The 15,890-nt window shown below is 44.0% G+C and overlaps 1 protein-coding gene across 1 annotated transcript; it reads left to right on the top strand.

Moving 5' to 3' along the window:
* Positions 1 to 3,359: 3,359 nt before the first annotated feature.
* LOC125366891 (sperm motility kinase Z-like) lies at positions 3,360 to 5,066 on the top strand. Its single transcript, XM_048367609.1, has one exon. It carries the CDS (start codon positions 3,360 to 3,362, stop codon positions 5,064 to 5,066), a length of 1,707 nt encoding a protein of 568 aa, XP_048223566.1.
* The last annotated feature ends 10,824 nt before the right edge of the window (positions 5,067 to 15,890 follow it).

The raw sequence follows: 15,890 nt of genomic DNA on the forward strand, positions 1-15,890 counted from the left end.
ATACAAGGCAAGCACTCTACCACTGAGCCACATTCCCAGCCCACTCCAGTTTTATTTTTGTTGTTGTAGTTGTTATAATGACATCGGTGATGTAGAGTGGAGTTACCGTTTCATTAGCAGGTGATGAGGGTATTTCTTTCTGCAGGATTGCCTCCCAAAGTATTCCCCCTCCTTCCTAGGGGCCGTTCAGCGCTGAGAACGCTGTCTTTCTTTTATGACCCTATTGCCCTGGTACCTGACTGTTTACAAAGATGTGATCCTGACTCCTTAGCAACCAGGAGAAAAGGAACACATGGTTCCTGGGATGGGATGAAACCAAGCAGATCCCGCCACTCAGTGTGCTGCCTAGCTCGGACAGGGGCAGGGGGAAGGACAGGAAGGAAAGTGCCTCTGCACCATTTTTCTATTCATTTCTGACATGTGAGAGCTGGGGGACTTGTCCAGGGACTCGTCCAGGATCTCCATCTTGTCTGGGAATGAAGGGGCCTCAACGTGCTGCAGCCTTCCCTGGCTTGCTTCCTCACCAGGGATTTCCCACATCAGCCAATAGATGGGGACTCAGGAAACGTTGCCTGCTGCAGGTGAAGTTGCTCTAACCCACACTATCCTGATGAACACAAGGAGTCCATGCCTGGGCCCGTGCAAGCAGTGGTGACACTTGCTGCTCCTGTGGCCGGGAGTGTGGAGGTGGCAGTGTTGGGAGGTTTGGCACATGGAACCACAAGCTCTGTGTGGGTACATCAACACGCGCGCGCACACACACACACACACACACACACACACACACACACACAAGTCAACACGTTTTAGCTGGCAACTGACTTTTCTCCAGATTGGTTTTATATTACTGAAAAAGCCTTTTGGGAGAGTTAGACAGAGAAAAGTTCTAAATTTGGAGCATAATACTTGATTTGTTTGTTCTTTGCTCTCTGAAAAAGACTTTCAGCATGGCATTGGTGGTCACACCTGGCATCCTAGCTACTCAGGAGGCTGAGGATCACGATTTCAGGAGAGTCCCAGAGACTCTTATCTCTAATCAATCACCAGCAAACCAGAATTGGAGCTGTGGCTCAAAGTGGCAGATTACTAGTCTTGAGAAAAAGTGCTCAGGGACAGCATCCAGCCCTGAGTTCAAGCCTCATGACTAACAAAACAACAACAAAAAAACTTTCCTAACTTGCTGTCCTATCTGATATTTCTCTAAAATAGCTGAACACCCTAAAAACAGTGCCACCTAAAATAGTATTACACCATCCCATCAACTTGAGTTATATTTTATCTCAGGCTATAGAAATCAATTCCTGACTGTTCAAGGGATAAAGGACATGACACTAACCACCGTCATTTATCAGACAACTGGAACAGGTAGGGAAATGTTAAGCACTTTCTTACATTATCACCTCTCTTCACAATAAAGATGAATGCCACCTTCCCGCGCATTGAGCCTTGGGAAGCCAATGAGGGAGCCATCATCCTTGGAAGACTGACATGAGCATTGACACAATGCTTTAGTGAACACTCAGAAAGGTGCTAGGGTAGGGTTTAAATCTTCTAAGAAGTTGTCTTACCAATCAAGTCCCTAAAGTGTGCTAAGACATAGGCTTCAGAGATGAACATTAAAGAAATATGGGTACAAGGAAAAGTTTAGAAACATCTAGAATATTCATCAGTGAAGGATGATGACAGAACACATAACAGCACGCGTGAGTCCAGTGATGTAAATCCTTTGAACAACTAACAAACCCTTTGAGAGAATGAAAACAAAATGGAAAGATGTGTGTGGGGAGCACACAAATATAGGCAGGAGAATTGAGGAGATTAAATTATATTTATTGTGAACTATGTAAAAAAAAAAAACTAGTAACTTGAGGGTAGAGATGGGATAGAGAAAAATGGAGAACGACAGAAACCGTGCCATCAATCAAGATGTATTGTATTGACCACTTCTGGAATCGAATCCCCCATTTGTAAATACAACTTCTTAATAAAAAAATATATTTTCCAAAAGAGCACTGAGCCCTGAGTTCAAATTCCAGTATTGTCCCAAAATAAAATTAAATCTAGAGGCTAGGAATGTGGCTTTACAGTAGAGTGTTTGCCTAGCATGCATGAAAGTTTGGGTTTGACACATCTACACTACATAAGCAGAAAAGGCTTGAAGTGGCACTGTGGCTCAAGGGGCAGAGTGCTAGCCTTGAGCAAAAAGAAGCTCAGGGACAGAGCCCAGGCCCTGAGTTCAAGCCCCACGACTGCCACACACACCCCCAACCCCACCCCCTGAAAAACAAAAGAAACACAAGAGAGCCTGGGGCCTTGGTAATACTTCTAATCCTAGCTGAGGAGATCTCAGCAGGCTGAGATCTAAGGATCCAGATGGAAAGACTTGCAAAGGAAGGAAAGTACATTAGACTTTTAAGGTCAACTCACCAGCAAAAGGTTGGAAGTCGGGGGCTGGGAAGGTGGCTTAGCTGTGGTAGTCTCTCCACCGCAGTGTGGCCGGGCCACAGAGCCTGCCCACAGGGAGGCCGAGGGCCTGTACCTGGGCATACGGGGCCTGGGATCCCATGGCCCTGGATTGGGAGGGAGGCACTGGGCCACGATCCTCGCGGTTCCCAAGACGCCGCCACGCGGGTGACTTGCATCCTTGGCTGCAGTCCTCGTGCCCTTGCGTCCTTGATGGCGCCTGGTCCTCGAGGCCTAGGAGCAAGACCGCCATGGGGGGCGGCTTTCACCGGTACCGCCTGTGATTGGTCCATCCCTCGGTGACGTCATGGGCCCGCCTATAATTGGTTCATTTCCTCACCTGCCATTCCGAGGCCCGGCAGCAGTTGCAGAAGGCGGCAGCAGTTGCAGAAAGGCGGTTCCTGGCTGTAGCTTGGTCCCTTATTGTGCTGAGCAATCTCGACTGATCTCCTGAGATTCTGACTGATCGCCTGCATTCCTCGCTGATCACCTGCCATCAGAGAGAAGGCTGCAGGAAACCCGAGCGAGGTTGAGGCTTTCATTTGGGGGTGGGGGGAGGGAGGGAGGCTTGGGGTTGTGTGGGTTGGGGGGAATTCCATTATTCTGGGGGTTATACTGTGCTAATTTCCATGAAGCTAAGCTGTCACTGAATTGATTCAGCTAAGTTTACTTAAGATTTGATACCCACCATGTTGATTTAGCTTATTTTAGGTCAGATTTGCTACCTGCCATATTTATTTAGCTACTACAGTTAAGATTGAGGACCCACCTCATTGATTCCGTTAATTGGTTACGATTTTCCACCTGCCTTACTTATTGCGCTAAGTGTAGAGAAGACTTAATTCCCCACCTTATTTGTTTGGCTAAGTCGGTTAAGATCGGGTCCATATCCTAACATGGAGCCAGTCCCATTTGAATACATGTCCTACTCTGTCCTGTTGGAGAAGAGTTTTAGTGACCAATACGAGACCTATGAGATCATTAGAGGTGGCAGCTACGGTGTGGTGGTGAAGGCCTATCACCGCCTCTTAGAGAGAGTGGTGGCTGTGAAAATGCTAGAGAAGGAAGGGAACCTGAGCTTGGTGGAAAACGAGGTGGACATTGTCAAAAATATCCACCACCCCCATGTGATCAGGATGTACCAGGTGATCCAGGGAGAGAGATATGTCCACCTGGTGCTGGAACTGGCCACCAATGGAGATCTCCTGTCCTGGCTCACAGAATTACGCCGCTGCCTCTATGAGGACGAAGCCAGGAGGTTCCTGAAGCAGATAGCCAGTGCTATTGTGTACTTACACCAGAACAGAATTGCACACCGTGACCTGAAGCCCGACAACATCCTTCTGGATGAAAAGGGCAATGCCAAGGTCGGGGACCTGGGGCTAAGTGTCAGGATTGCCCCGGGGCAGTTGCTCACAGAGAAGTGTGGCGCCTTCATATTCCGTGCCCCTGAGCTGTACCTGCAGGAGGAATATGACGGGTTCAAGGTGGACCTCTGGGGCCTGGGCACCATCTTATTCTTCATGGTGACGGGGAAATTCCCCTTTAAAATGACCACATACCAGCAGCTAAGTGCCCAGATCATAAATGGCCTGTACGAGATCCCGTTTTACCTGACCTCAAAAGGACTTAGCATCCTATTAAAGCTCTTAACTGTAGACCCCAAACAGAGGCCCGATATCCAGCAGATTATGGCACACCCCTGGTTTGACCGGGTGGAGGAGGGCTCCCTGTATCCCCATGAGCCACTGCCTGATGACTTAGACCCCACCATTACCACCGTCATGTGCATCATGGGCTACCCCGAGCCTCAGATCCGCCAGTCGGTCCTGCAGAGGGCTTTCGACGAAGTCATGGCCATCTACTGTATGATCAAAGATGGTCTCAAGGGGGAGACGGTCAGCCCGGTGAAAATCCAACCTGTGCCACTCTACCCCACCCACACCAACCTCTGTGCCTTCCCCCCACAGAGGAGAGCCAGTTTACCCGCCCAGCTCCATTCTTTGCTCTTACCCTCTGAGCGGACCCCAACCTGCATGGATCCCCAGCCAGAGAGAGGCAAGAGCAGCTCCCTGCCCCCCCTGGCCCTGGCCTTGCTGCCTAGCACCAGCTCCGGCACCACCAGTACCCCCTCCCAGCCTGATCCGGTGGGCGCCCCCGACTGCGGCTGCCGCCTCCCAACGAGGGAGGGCCTCGAGCAGCAGACCCCCAAGGAAACACCCGAACTCCAGCCTCAGGAAGATCCTCAGGTGGAGAACAGGGCCCCCGGCGAGGTGAAGAGTGAGAGTCAGGGCTGCAAGGGGCCGGGAATAGGGCCCAGGAGGTATGCCTGGTATGGAAGTGAAGAGCTGTCAGAGGAGGCCATCCAGTTAGCGCGCCGCCACCATCACGTGTTTTTCAGGGCCGGCTCCCCCAAGATCCCAGGCTGCTCTTGCTTTAGGCGCCAGGGTAAAAAATCCCAGGTAACCGGGCAGCCTCAGGATGATCCCAGAGACTCTAGTTCCCAAAGAGAGCTGGGCAGGACAGGGGTGTTTGGCAGGATAGTTGCTGCCCTTCGCAGACTGTGCTGCTGTCTGCGGTGCCAAGGACAGAGCAGGGACTGAAAGACACCAAAGTCACTGAGAGCCTCTAGATGCCCCTGTCATTGACTCCCACAACCCCAGGCAGGGGATTTGTACCAATAGGGGCATGCAAGAGAACCCGAGCTGGAGGCTCTGAACACTGCTAACCCCATACAAGACTGCTCTGATGGTTACCAATTACCCTGACTGAAAACACTTGACTTATTTTCTTACCAAAAAATAAAAAAATTTTAAAAAAAATGAAAGTCCTGCAAAGACAAACAGGAACGTCATCAGAAGGAAACAAGTGAGATCACACTGTCTTTGGTTGCCTGAAAACGCTGCCGGCTATGTATTCTCCATCCTTAGCACACTTAGGATGAACACGCATAGTGTAGAGGTATTGGGTCCCACTTTAAATGTAGCTAAATCACTTCATCTCTTAAGCGTGAAGTTATTTTTAAATTAATTCTAATTTTACTTGTAGTGTGTAGACAAATCCCTATTCTCTTCCTTTAGAAATGTATATGGTATAAGTGAATTCTATAACTGATTTTATAAGTATGATATAAGCATCCCTCCTTTAAAATCTAAAAAGAAAAAAAAACAATAAAAAACAAAAAAAATTTAAAAATTAAAAAATATAAAAAAAAAACAAAGAGAAGCAAAGCAGCTTAGCTGGCTGCTGGTGATGGGGTTGACTTGGGCAAAGACCCTTGGGCAAGCAAGCCCCTGAGTGATGACCTCTGCCAGTGCCCACAGCCCCCTCCTGGGTGGGGACTCAGCCCAGAGCTCAGGGAATAAGGAAGTCAGGTGGAGCCCAGCCTATCAGTTCTCCCCAGGCTGCACAGCCCCAGGGGGCAGAGCACAGTGATCTATCACCACATAGGCTGAGAATTGTCACTTCTAAACAACTGTTCTTTTCTTTCTTCTTCCTTTCTTTTGTTCTTTCTTTCCTTCCTTCCTTTCTTTTGTTCTTCCTTCCTTTCTCTTTTCTTTTTTTATTCCTTCTGTTTCTTTCTCCCTTCCTTTGTTCTTTGATTCTTCCTTCCTTTTCTCTCTCTCTCTCTCTTTCATTCCTTCTTTCTTTCTCTATTCCTTTCTTTCCTGTGTGTTTGATTTATTGCTTACAAGTCTCATGGTTTTTCCCACCTGGCCTGGGTAAGAATTAAGATTCACAACCGTCAGCCTCCTAAGAATCTAGAATTTCAGGCTAGAACAAACATCACTCTGATCTCTAAGATCTTTCAGGGGCTTTTCTCTTTTTACTCTCCTTTTCATTCATTTTTTTATTACTATTTTGTTATTGGTATTACAGAGTCAGGCCTGAACATGCTTCTTTTTTTTATCCTTCCTTCCTTCCTTCCTTCCTTCCTTCCTTCCTTCCTTCCTTCCTTCCTTCCTTCCCTCCCTCCCTCCCTCCCTCCCTCCCTCCCTCCCTCCCTCCATGTCTTTCTTCCTTCCTTCTTGGTGGTGGTTTGTGTTTTCCTTCTAGCAGGCTCTACAATTTGAGCCAAAGCTCAGCTTGTGACTTTTTTTTTTAATTGAGTGGTAATCCTGTCGATCCTAAGGATTGAACTCAGGACTGCCTGCCAATTTTTCCAGATTTTTTTTTTTTTTTGCTCTGGGTTAGCAGGATTCATACCTTGAGCCACAGTGGAACTTCTGTTTTTTTTTGTTGTTGGTGGTGGTGGTTCTGTGTGTGCTTGTTGGATCTAGTGGGTGAACCCACGCACTGGCAACATTTCCTCATTTTTTTTCCCTCAAAGCTAGCAGGCTCTCTAAGTTTACCCACAAGTGAATTTCAGCCTTTTTGTGTGTATGGGGGGGGGGGGTTGTGCTTTATTATTTTTTTGAGGGTTTTTTTTTTTTTGGTTCTTCTGTTAGGGCTTGAACTCAGGGCCTCATCACTATCCATGAGTGGTTGATTTTTGTTTTTGTTTCTATGCTTAAATCAAAGAAGGTGTAGAGTTAGAGCCAAAACTGGATTACTAGAGTGTGTTTGCTTTTTCTTTTCTTTTCTTTTTTTTTAAATTGAAGGTTAGCAGGCTCTCCTACTTAAGCCAGAAATCAATGTCTGCCTTTTTCATTTTTCTTGGTGGCTACTAGGAGAAAAGAGTCCATGGGTAGCCAAGGGCACTACACAGTGTCCTAAAATCTGAGGATTACAGTTCAAAGCCAGCCTGGGCCGGAAAGTCTATGAGACACTTATCTGAAATGAACCACCTCGAGCCAGGAAGTAATAGTGCCCACTGCTGGCATACAGGAAAACAAGTCTCATGCACTTTCCTTCCCAGGCTGGCTTCGAACCATGATCCTCAGATTTCACCCAGCAGGAGCAGCTTATATTACAGCTTTGACTCTCGATTTTAAAATCTTGGCTCTTCTTTGCCTTCCTTTTCACTTATTGTTCTTTTTGGTATATTTATTTGTTTTTTTTGTTAGTGTAGGTGGAGGATTGCGGTTCAAAGGCAGCCTGGGTTGGAAAGTCCATGAGACCATCACTAACCACAAACAAGACAGAAAGTAGTAGGGCTTTACTCATGAGAAAAGCACCCTAAGTTCAAGCCCACCCCCATCACTCACTAAAAAATGTCTCATGGACTATCCTGCTCAGGCTGGCTTCGAATCAAGAACCTCAGATTTCAGCGACTTGAGCAGGTAGGATTGCAGATTTGAGCCATAATTTAAATATATTTAAATGGCTCCTCTCTTTTGTCACCTTCCTTTTCATCTATTTTATTGTTCCTTCTTCTTCTTCTTCTTCTTCTTCTTCTTCTTCTTCTTCTTCTTCTTCTTCTTCTTCTTCTTCTTCAGTTCTGTTCCTCTGGCCTGATGTTAGAACATAGCCACTTACCCTCAGGTTTTTTGCATTGTTTTTCAATTTGAAACTAGCAGACTCTACAACTTGAGCCACAGATTAACCACTGTTTTATTTTTATTTGTCTTTGTTCTTTTGTTAGGACTTAAAATCAGTACCTCATCACTGTTCAAGAGCTGGTGATTTTTGTTTTGCTTTTGTTGTTGTGCTTAATTCAAAAGAAGGTGTAGAAGTAGAGCCACAATTGGATTGCTGGGGGGTGTTTTGTTATATTTTTTTAATACAGGGCTAGCAGGCTCCACTCCTTGAGCTACAGCTCCACTTATGCCTGTCTGCCTGTCTTTTCCTATTTCTTTCTTTCCTTCCTTTCTATCTCTTTCTTTCTCTCTCTTTCTATTTTTCTTTCTTTCCTCTCTTTTTCCTTGTTTCTCTTTTTCTCTTTATTTCTATTTTTCTCTTTCCTCTTTCTTCCTGTCTCATTATCCCTGTCTCTCACTTTCTTTATTCTCTTCCTATCCTCTTTATGTCTCTTTCTCTTATTCGTTCTTTCCCTCCCTCACTTCCTCATTCTTTCTCTTTCTTTGTTTTTTGTTTTTGTTTGTTTGTTTTGTTTTTTGGAAGCTCCGGGGCTTGAACTCAGGCAATGGCTACTTTGTCTCAGTTTATTTTTCCCCCCACAAATGGATTGCTGGGATGTTTTGTTACATTTTTATAATACAGAGCTAGCAGGCTCCACTCCTTGAGCTACAGCTCCACTTCTGTCTACCTATCTTTCTTTCTTTCTTTCTTTCTTTCTTTCTTTCTTTCTTTCTTTCTTTCTTTCTTTCTTTCTTTCTTTCCTTCTTGTTCTCTCTCTTTCTTTCTCTCTCATTCTTTCCTCTCTTTCTCCTTTTCCTTCTTTCTATTTTTCTCTTTCTATTTTTCTCTTTCTCTTTCCTCATTCCTCTTGTCTCATTCTCCGTCTCTCACTTTCTCTTTCTCTCTTTTCTGTTTCTCTCTAGCTCTCTCTCTCTCTCTCTCTCTCTCTCTCTCTCTCTCTCTCTCTCCCCCTCTCTTTGTGGAAGTTCTGGGGCTTTAACTCAGGGCATGGCTAATTTGTCTCAATTTCTTCCCCCCCCCCCCCACAAGGCTAGCAGGCTCTAGTACTTGAGTCAAAGCTCAACTTCTGCCTATTTCCCTGTCTTACATTTTCTTTCCTCTCTTTTTCTTTCTTTCCCTTTCTCTATCTTTCCTCTTTCTTCCTGTCTCTTTTTCTCTCTCTCACTTTCTTTCTCTTTCACTTTCCCCTTTCTGTCGCTCTGTGACTCTCCTCTCTCTCTTTAATTCTTTCTTTCTTTCTTTCTTTCTTTCTTTCTTTCTTTCTTTCTTTCTTTCATTTCTCTCTTTCTTTCTTGTGGTTAATAGGAGACAAAAGTCCGTTGGAAGCCTAGGGCAATTACACAGTGCCAGATAATCTGAGGATTGCTGTTTGAAACCAGCCTGGGCAGGAAAGTCCATGAGACTCGTTTTTGTGTGTGCCAGGGGTGGGATTGAACTTGTGGTGTTCTACTCAAGGCTACGCTCTACTTCTCTCTGTCTATTGGTGTATAACTGAGATGAGTCTCATGGACTTTCCTGCCCAGGCTGGCTTCCAACAGTGATCATCAGATTTCACCTACAAGGAGCAGCTTTTATTACACATGTAAAGTCTTGATTTTAAAAACTTTAATTGGCTCTTCTTTCGCTTCTTTTTCAGTTATTGTTCTTGGGTTTTTTTTTTTTGCTGTTAGTGCAGTTTTTATGGCTTGATACTAAAGGCCTGGTCACTCTCCTTGAAGTTTCTCTCTCTCTCTGTTTCTCTCTCTCTGTTTCTCTCTCTCTCTGTTTCTCTCTCTTTAGAGAAGACCTCATATGTTGAGCCATAGCTCAGAAAAAATTTTTTTTTGCCAGTCTTGGACATTGGACTGAGGGTCTGAGCACTGTCCCTGGCTTCTTTTTGCTTGAGGCTAGCACTTGGTGACTTGAGCTACAGTGCCATTTCGAGCTTTTTCTATATATGTGGTGCTGAGAAATTGAACCCAGGGCTTCATGTATACGAGATGAGCACTTTACCACTAGGCCATATTCCTAGCCCCTATTTATCGGTATTTTTGTTGTCATTGTTAACGGGACCTTGCATTTTTCTGTTTTAATCTCTGAAAACTAGCTTGCTCTAAACTTGGGCCAAGATAAACCACTGACCTTTTTTTTTTTTTTTTTTTTTTGTTCTTCTCCTAGGGCTAGAACTCAAGCCCTGAAGGCCAAGTTTCATTTTATATCATTTATTCTTGGTGGTGTTTGTAAGGGCTTGAAATTAGGGCCTGTGAGTGCCTCTGAGTGTTCTTTCCCCCTCATGGCTAGCACACTTTACTACTCTAAGCACAGCTCAAATTCTGTCTTTTTATTCTTCTTTCTTTTTTTGGTGGTTAATAGGGGATACGAGTCCATTGGTGGCCAAGGGCACTCACTCCACACTGTGTCCTGAAATCTGAGGATTGTGGTTTGAAGCCAGCCTGTGCAGAAACGTTTGTGAGACTCTTATCTGACATTAACCACCTCGAGCCAGGAAGTAATAGTGCCCACTGCTGGCATACAGGAAAACAAGTCTCACGGACTTTCCTGCCCAGGCTGGCTTTGAACCACGATCCTCAGATTTCACCCAGTATGAGCAGCTTAGATTACAGCTTTGACTCTCGATTTTAAAATCTTGGCTCTTCTTTGCCTTCCTTTTCATTTATTGTTCTTATTGGAGTAGTTATTTTTTTGTTGTTACTGCAGGTTCTATGGCTTGTTATTAAAAGCTGAGCACACTCCCAGAGGTGGTGGTGGTTGTTTTTCTCTCTCTCTTTATGTCTAACAGTTTTCTCACATTGAGCCTCACCTCATCTGTTGTTGGTTTTCTTCTTGTTGTTTTGGTCATTTTTTTTGGTTTTTCATTCTGTTGTGGGACTTGAACTCAGGGCATGGTAACTTTCTTTTTCCCACCATAAAGCTAGCAGGCTCTACTACTTGAGTCACAGCTCAAATTCTGCCTGTTTCCCTGTCTTTCTCTCTCTCTCTCTCTCTCTGTTTCTTTCTTTCCTCACTTTTTCTTTCTTTTTCTTTCTCTTTTTTCTATTTCTCTTTTTCTCCTTTGTCTTTCTTCCTGTCTCTTTTTCTATGTTTCACTTTCTTTCTCCTTTCATTCTCTTTCTCTTTCTATTACTTTCTCTCTTTTTTTCTTCCTGTCTCTCCCTTTGTTTCTCCTCTCTGTTATTCTTTCTTTCTTCCTTTTTATCTCTCCCTTCCTTCCTTCCATCCATCCTTTCTTCCTTCCTTTCTTCCTTTGTTTTTCTTTCTTTCTTCCTTTCTCTCATTCCTCTCTTTGTTTCTTTCTCTCTTTCTTTTTCTCTCTCTTTCTCTCTTTATCTCTCTTTCTCAAGGTGTTTCTCTCTTTCTCTTTCTTTCTTTCTTTTTTTTTTTTTGTTCAGTCCTGGGGTTTGGACTCTGGGCCTGAGCACTGTCCCTGGCTTCTTTTTGCTCAAGGCTAGCACTCTGTCACTTGAGCCACAGTGCCACTTCTGGCCATTTTCTGTATATGTGGTGCTGGGGAATTGAACCCAGGGCCTCATGTATATGAGGCAGGCACTCTTGCCACTAGGCCATATCTCCAGCCCCTTGTCTTTCTTTCTTTCTTTCACTCTTTCTTTCACTCTCTTTCTTTCTTTCTTTCTTTCTTTCTTTCTTTCTTTCTTTCTTTCTTTCTTTCTTTCTTTCTTTCTTTCTTTCTTTCTGCTTCTTAATAGGAGATAACAGTCCATGAGAAGCCTAGAGCACTTACACTGTGTCTGAAATTCTGCAGATTGCGGTTTGAAACCAGCCTTGTCAGGAAAGTCCATGAGACTAATCTCAATTAACCACCATTAGACGGAGAGGAGTAGAGGCTAGTCTTGAGTAGGACACCAAAAGTTCAATCCCACCCCTGGCACACACAAAAACAAGTCTCATGGACTTTCCTGCCCAGGCTGGCTTCAAACCGCAATCCTCACATGTCACCTACAGGAGCAGCTTACATTACAGATGTAAAGTCTTGATTTTAAAAACTTACTTGGCTCTTCTTTGCCTTCCTTTTCAGTTATTATTCTTGGAGTTTTTTTTTTGTTTTTTTTTGCTGTCAGTGCAGTTTTTATGGCTTGTTACTAAATGCCTGGCCAATCTCTTTGAAGTTTCTCTCACTCTGTCTCTGTCTCTCTGTTTCATTGTCTTTAGAGCAGACCTCATATCTTGAGCCATAGCTCAATAGTGTACATATTTTTTTTTTTTACCAGTCCTAACCTAAGGACTCGGGGCCCGAGCACTGTCCCTGGCTCCTGTTTGATCAAGGTTAGCACTATACTACTTGAGCCACTGCGCCACTTCTGGCTTTTTCTATATATGTGGTGCTGGGCAATTGAACCCAGGGCTTCATGTATTAGAGGCAAGCACTCTACCACTAGGCCATATTCCCAGCCACTCAACTTTTTTTTTAATTGTATTTTTCGAAGTTCTAGGGCTTGAACTCATGGCATAGCCACTTGGTCTTGGTGTGTGTGTGGTGTGTGTGTGTGTGTGTGTATGTGTGTGTATGTGTGTGTTTCTCTAAGGGTAGCAGGCTCTACTACTTGAGCTCAGCTTCTGCTGGAATTTTGTTTGTTTTTGTTGGTTAAAAGATGAGTCCCAGGAGTAGTGAAGGGCACTACAGAGAGGCTTGAAATCTGAAGATTGGGGTTCGAGGCCACCCTGGACCAGAAAGTCCATGAGACTCTTATCTCCAGTTAACCACCAGTAGACAGGAAGTAGCAGAGCTCTAGCCTTGAGCACCTCAAATTCAAACCCACTCCTGGCACTCACTAAAAAATGTCTCATGGACTTTCCTGCCCAGGCTGGCTTCGAACCAAGATCCTCAGATTTTAGTGACCTGAGCAGGTAGGATTACAGATTTGAGCCATAATTTAAAAATATTTAATTGGCTATCTATTTTTTCACCTTTATTTTCATCTAGTTTATTGTTCTTTTCTTCTCTTCTTCTTTAGTTCAATTCTGCTGGCCTGATTCTAGACCATAGCCCCTTAACCTCTGTTTTTGTTTTTTTTGCATTGTTTTTCAATTTGAAACTATCAGGCTCTACAACTTGAGCCACAAGTCAAACACTGTTTTGTTTTTGTTCTTTTGCTAGGGCTTGAAATCAGTACCTCATCAGTGTTCAAGACCAGATTGTTTTTGTTTTGCTTATGTTGTTATGCTTAATTCAAAGAAGGTGTGGAAGTACAGCCACAGTTGGATTGCTGGGATGTTTTGTTGATTTTTTTTTTATTATTACAGGGCTATCAGGCTCTACTCCTTGAGCCACAGGTCCACTTCTGCCCGTCCTCTCTGTCTTTCTTTCTTTCTTTCCTCCTTTCTATTCTCTATTTTTTTCTTCCTCTTTTTCTTTCTATTTTTCTCTTTCTCTTATCTCTTTCTTCCTGCTTCCTTCTTTGTCTCTCACTTTTCCTTTTCCTTCTTTCTCTCTTTCTGTATTTCTCTGTGTCTCTTTCTTGCTCTCTTTCTTCCTTTGTTTCTTTCTTTCTTTCCTTCTTTCTTTCTTTCTATACTGCTCTCTCTTTCTATTTGTGGAAGCTCTGAGACTGGATTTCAGGGCATAGCAACTTTGTCTGTGTTTCTTTTCCCCCCCAACAGGGCTAGCAGACTGCACTCTTGAGTCAAAGCTCAACATCTGTCTGTTTGCTGGTCTTTCTATCTTTCTATCTTTCTTTGTTTCTTTCTTTATTTCTCTCTTGCTTTCTTTCCTCTCTTTTTCTCTCTTTCTCTTTTTCTCTTTCTCTTTCCTCTTTCTTGGTGTATCTTTCTCTGCGTTTCTCGTTTTCGTTTTTTCTTTCTTTCTATATCTCTCTCTCCTCTTTCTCTCTCTCTCTCTGTGTCTCTTTTTCTTACTCTCTTCCTTTCTGTCTCTCTCTTTCGCTCTCCTTTTCCTCTATTTCTTTCTATTTCTCTTTTCTCTGTCTCTCAATTTCTCATTCGATTACTCTCTTTCCTATTTCTGTCTCTCTGTCTGTGTCTCTCATTTTCTCTCTTTTCTTTCTTTCTTTCTCTTTCTATTCCTCTCTTTCTCTCTCTCCTCTTTCTATCTCTCTCTGCGTCCCGTTTTTTTTTTTTGGCCAGTCCTGGGCCTTGGACTCAGGGCCTGAGCACTGTCCCTGGCTTCTTTTGCTCAAGGCTAGCACTCTGCCACTTGAGCCACAGTGCCACTTCTCTGGCTGTTTTCTGTATATGTGGTGCTGGGGAATCGAACCCTGGGCCTCATGTACACGAAGCAAGCTCTCTTGCCTCTAGGCCATATCCCCAGCTCCACTGCGTCTCTTTTTCTTACTCTCTTCCTTTCTGTCTCTCTTTTGTTCTTGTTTTCCTCTGTTTCTTTCTTTCTCTTTCTCTTTTCTCTGTCTCTCAATTTCTCATTCTGTTTCTATCTTTCATATTTCTGTCTCTCTGTGTCTCTCTCTCTGTGTCTCCCTCTCTTTCTTTCCTTCTTTCTTTCTTTCTTCTTTCTTTCTTTCTTTCTTTCTTTCTTTCTTTCTTTCTTTCTTTCTTTCTTTCCTCTTCTCTCTTTATTTCTGGTGGTTAATAGGAGATGAGAGTCCATGAGAAGCCTAGGGTTAGGGTACTTACACAGTGTCTGAAATTCTGAGGATTGCGGTTTGAAGCCAGCCTGGTCAGGAAAGTCCATGAGACTCATCTCAATTAACCACCAATAGGCAGAGAGAAGTAGAGCCTAGTCATGAGTAGAACACCAAAAGTTCAATCCCACCCCTGACACACACAAAAATGAGTCTCATGGACTTTCCTGCCCAGGCTGGCTTCAACCCACAATCCTCAGATTTCACCTACAAGAAGCAGCTTACATTACAGATGTAAAGTCTTTATGTTAAAAGCTGTAATTGGCTCTACTTTGTCTTCCTTTTCAGTTATTGTTCTTGGGGTTTTTTGTTGTTAGCACAGTTTTTATGGCTTGTTACTAAAGGTCTGGCCATCTCCTTGAAGTTTCTCTCACTATGCCTCTCTGTCTGTCTCTCTGTTTCTCTGTCTTTCGAGCAAACCTCATACCATGAGCCATAGCTCAATTTTTTTTTTTTTTTGCCAGTCCTGGACCTTGGACTCAGGGCCTGAGCACTGTCGCTGGCTTCTTTTTGCTCAAGGCTAGCACACTACCACTTTAACCATAGCTTCACTTCTGGCTTTTTCTATATATGTGGTGCTGGGTAAATGAACCCAGGGCTTCATTTATAAGCTGCAAGCACTCTACCACCATGCCATATTCCCAGCCCCTCAACTTTTTTTTATTGTATTTTTGGAAGTCCTAGGGCTTGAACTCAGGGCATAGCCACTTTGTCTTTGTGTGTGTGTGTGTGTGTGTGCGCGCGCGCGCGTGTGCGTGTATGTGTGTGTGTTTCAGGGCTAGCAGGCTCTAATACTTGAGCTCAACTCTTCCTGGATTTGTTTGTTTGTTTGTTTTTGGTGATTAATCAATGAGTCCAAGGAGTAGTCAAGTGCACTTCAGAGAGGCTTGAAATCTGAAGATTGAGGTTCGAAGCCAACCTGGACAGGAAAATCCATGAGACTCTTTTCTCCATTTAACCATCAATAGACAGGAAGTAGCAGAGCGCTAGCCTTGAGCACCTCAAGCTCAAGCCCAACCCCGGCACTCACTAAAAAATGTCTCATGGACTTTCCTCCCCAGGCTGGCTTCAAACCAAGATCCTCAGATTTCAGCGATTTGAGCAGGTAGGATTACAGATTTGAGCCATAATTTAAAAATATTTAATTGGCTTTCTCAGTTTTTCACCTTCCTTTTCATCTGTTTTATTGTTCTTCTCTTCTTCTTTAGTTCAGTTCCTCTGGCCTGATGTTAGAACATAGCCCCTTACCCTCGGGTTTTTTTTGCATTGATTTTCATTTTGAAACTAGCAGACTCTACAACTTGTGCCACAGGTCAAACAGTGTTTTGTTTTTGT

The sequence above is a fragment of the Perognathus longimembris genome, chromosome 18 (assembly GCF_023159225.1).
Source record: "Perognathus longimembris pacificus isolate PPM17 chromosome 18, ASM2315922v1, whole genome shotgun sequence".
NCBI lineage: Eukaryota > Metazoa > Chordata > Mammalia > Rodentia > Heteromyidae > Perognathus > Perognathus longimembris.

Bases quoted from the DNA above. Each gene is read 5' to 3' on its own strand.
- LOC125366891 (XM_048367609.1), top strand. From the start codon at position 3,360: ATGGAGCCAGTCCCATTTGAATACATGTCCTACTCTGTCCTGTTGGAG.